This window comes from Diachasma alloeum, unplaced genomic scaffold (assembly GCF_001412515.2).
Source record: "Diachasma alloeum isolate Michigan unplaced genomic scaffold, Dall2.0 Dall_scaffold_01471, whole genome shotgun sequence".
In the NCBI taxonomy this organism is placed as follows: Eukaryota; Metazoa; Arthropoda; class Insecta; order Hymenoptera; family Braconidae; genus Diachasma; species Diachasma alloeum.
Window position 1 is genome coordinate 1 of NW_021681568.1, and position 3,230 is coordinate 3,230.

A 3,230-nucleotide genomic window follows, 5' to 3' on the forward strand; every position below is an offset into this window, starting at 1 on the left:
ATATCACTCGCCTTCGGCTCGTGATATAAACCTCCCACTTCCCAAAAAATACTTTTTTGCAGTCGTTACGAAATATACTATTCTGACGAGTGTGAGGGTTGCAGACTGAGGGGAAGCCGAGGAATGCAATCACACGAGTCAGAAAAGTTGTTTTCGGTCGAGTGACGAACGTAATTTTTCTTCACACTGTCTGTAAACGACGTTTTACAAACAGTGTGATGAAAAAATACTTTTCGTTCACGGGATTTACATTTCGTTTACAACAGCTGACTTTATAGTTACAACTTTGGTTTCGCTTCTACGCCACCATTTGGAAGATGGCGCAGTCGTTACGTTTTCGACCAATCCAGTGTCGTTATTCCTGTAAATATCAGCCAAATGCATGCTATCCTTGTCTTATCCACTGGAAATTACTTGGCACTGTGGCTTATTAGTTCGTGAATTGACCGAAAAACTCCCCACGTGTATCAACCATACGCAATACATAAATGAATGATACGATTATTTTACGGGATTGATTATTAATTTTGTTTGATTTTTCCCATGAAATTGAAAGAAAAATCAAATTGACTTTTCCAAACACTAATTTCAAAAAATAGTATACGCTACACGTGTGAAAAAAGGAGAACGTTAAACTCGTGTGTTAATATGTTTAGGGAGAGTCGTAGGACACTTGCCGAAGAGTCGGCAAGTGTCCCTTAGGCTTGTTTTATCGAGTCTAGCGCGAGGCTGCGCGTGTCCTACGACTCTCCCCAAAAACATTACCCCACTCGTATTAACATTCCCCTTTTTTTACACTTGTAACGTAATGTATTATTGTGAGGAAGGCTCTATCTTAACGTTCCTTCAACACAGTCTTGAGTGAATTTGATACTTCCATCTTTAGATACAGTCAACAGCTACATAACTCCAGCACTCCGTATGAATGATGGAGTATACAGTCGTATTGTGGCTCAATTGTGTGTCCGGGAGAAAAGGAAAAGTCGACAACGTGGTGGCTCGTCAAACCAAGCGCCAGGGGGGACTGGATCTGAAGTGGAGGAACCGATTGCGGAACCACCTGAAGTGCCGGAACAACCTGAAGTGGACTTGACCATCGATGATGATTAAGTCCATGAAGTTTTAATTCATGAACGACCAGAGGATATGGAGGTTGTTCAATCAATGAATAAAGACTTCGATTCCGATTCAAACTCAGATGTCGGCTGCCACTCGGACTCGCACTCCATCTTCGATAACGACAAAGACAACGGCAACGAAAAGGAAAAGGAAGAGAAAAAGGAACAAGAAAAGGAAAAGAAGGAGAAGGAGAGAGAGAAGGAAAAGGAAAAAGAAAAAGAAGAGGAAAATGAGAAGGAGAAGGAGAAGGAGAGAGAGAAGGAGAAGGAAAAGGAAAAGGAAAAGGACAAGAATGGAAGCAGCAGTAGGAGTGACGAGGACGAAGACAACAAGAAAGGCAAGAAGAGAGAAAATAAGAAAACTGAGAAGAGAGAGGAGGAGAAGGAGAAGAGGGAGAAAGAGGAAAACAAGAAAAAGGACGAAAACTGCAGTAGCAGTGACGACCAAGACAGCGAGGAGCAAACGCAGGAAAAAAGGAAGAAGAAAAAGAAGAAGCATACGGAGAAGAGGGGAAAGAAGGAAGAGAAAACAGAAGAAAAGGAAAGAGAGAAGAGAGAAAAGCAGCGTCGGAACAGAGACACCTACAGCGGCAACTCTAGTAACAGCGATAGTGATAACTACACTGATAGCGACAGAGACATTGACACAGAGAAGGAAAAGAGGAGAAAGAAAGAGAAGGAGAAAAAAAAAGGAGGAAAACCAGAACAAGAAAAGGAACGGAAACAGCAGTAGCAGTGATGACGACGATGACAGCGACAGCGACATTGACGCAGAGAAGAAGGAAAAGAAGAGAGAAAAGGAGAAGGAGAAGGAGAAGAAGAAGAAGGAAAAAGAGAAAGAGGAGGAAAAACAGAACAAGAAGAAGCACGGAAACAGCAGTAGCAGTGATAACGAAGACAGCGAGGAGCGAACGAAGGAGAAAGGGAAGAAGAAAGAGAAGAAGAATACGGAGAAGAGGGAGAAGAAGAAAGAGAAGAAAAGAGAGAAGAGAGAAAAGCGACGCCGGAACAGAGACACCGACAGCGACAGTTCCAGCAACAGCTATAGTGATAGCAGCGCTGGCCGCGACAGCGACATCGACAAAGAGAAGAATGAAAAGAAGAGAAAAAAAACGAAAAATAAGAAGAAGAAAAACCGAAACAAAAGCCGGAGCAGGAGCAGGCAAGATGAGAAGAGAATAGATACAAGTAGTAGACGTGAAAGGGAAGAGAGGAACAGCAGAAGCGGAAGCGCGAAGAAAGGAAAGAGAAAGAGAAGCAGAAGCACAAACAAAAGCAGGGGTAGATATGAAAGGAGAAGGAGCGAACGCGATAGATATGAGAAAAGAAGAAAATGAGGTTGGTGTTTGGCACACAGATTTTTTCATCACACTGTCAGTAAAACGTTGTTTTACGAACACTTCGTGTCCGTCAAACGCCGTTTACAGACAGTGTGACGAAAAGTTATCTTCGTCACAGGATCGAAAAAACTTTTCTAACGAGTGTGAGGGTTGCAGACTGAGGCGAAGCCGAGGAATGCCACCCTCACACTCGTCAGAAAAGTTTTTTCGGTCCTGTGACCAAATAGTTAGGAATGTTGAAGTAAGGAATGTTGGAGTGGGAAAAAATTTGAAGTGAGAAAAAAATTTGAAGTGGGAAAAAAGTTTGAAGTGAGAAAAGCTTGAAGTTGGAAAAGTTTGAAGTGGGGAAAAATTTGGAGTGGGAAAACTTCGCAGTGGGAAATTTGAAGTGGGAAAACTTCGCAGTGGGAAAAATTTGAAGTGGGGAAACTTCAAACTGGGGAAAATTTGAAGTGGGGCAACTTCGAAGTGGGGAAGCTTGGAACTGGGGAAAAATTTGAAGTGGGAAAAAATTTGAAGTGGGAAAAAAATTTGAAATGGGAAAACTTTGAAGTGGGAACCATTTTGAAGGGGAAATTTTGAAGTACGAAGCCGAGGAATGTAATCACACGAGTCAGAAAAGTTGTTTTCATCACACTGTCTGTAAAACGTCGTTCTACAGGCACTTTGTGTCCGTCAAACGCCGTTTACAGACAGTGTGAAAAAAATTACGTTCGTCACTCGACCGAAAACAACTTCTCTGACTCGTGATATTGCAATCACCCTTTGCAGG

The 3,230-nt window shown here is 42.4% G+C and overlaps 2 protein-coding genes across 2 annotated transcripts; both read left to right on the top strand.

The window, feature by feature from the left end:
- The first annotated feature begins 874 nt into the window (after positions 1-874).
- On the top strand, positions 875-1,931 carry LOC107046527 (nucleolar protein 58). Its single transcript, XM_015269147.1, has one exon. The coding sequence runs from the start codon at positions 1,147-1,149 to the stop codon at positions 1,849-1,851; it is 705 nt and encodes a 234-aa protein (XP_015124633.1). The 5' UTR covers positions 875-1,146; the 3' UTR covers positions 1,852-1,931.
- A 7-nt stretch (positions 1,932-1,938) lies between these two features.
- On the top strand, positions 1,939-2,787 carry LOC107046528 (nucleolar protein 58; the record flags this gene model as incomplete). Its single annotated transcript, XM_015269148.1, is given in 1 exon segment — positions 1,939-2,787. A coding segment is annotated over 1 exon segment (517 nt), but the record flags the coding sequence as incomplete, so codon positions are not given.
- Between the last annotated feature and the right edge of the window lie 443 nt (positions 2,788-3,230).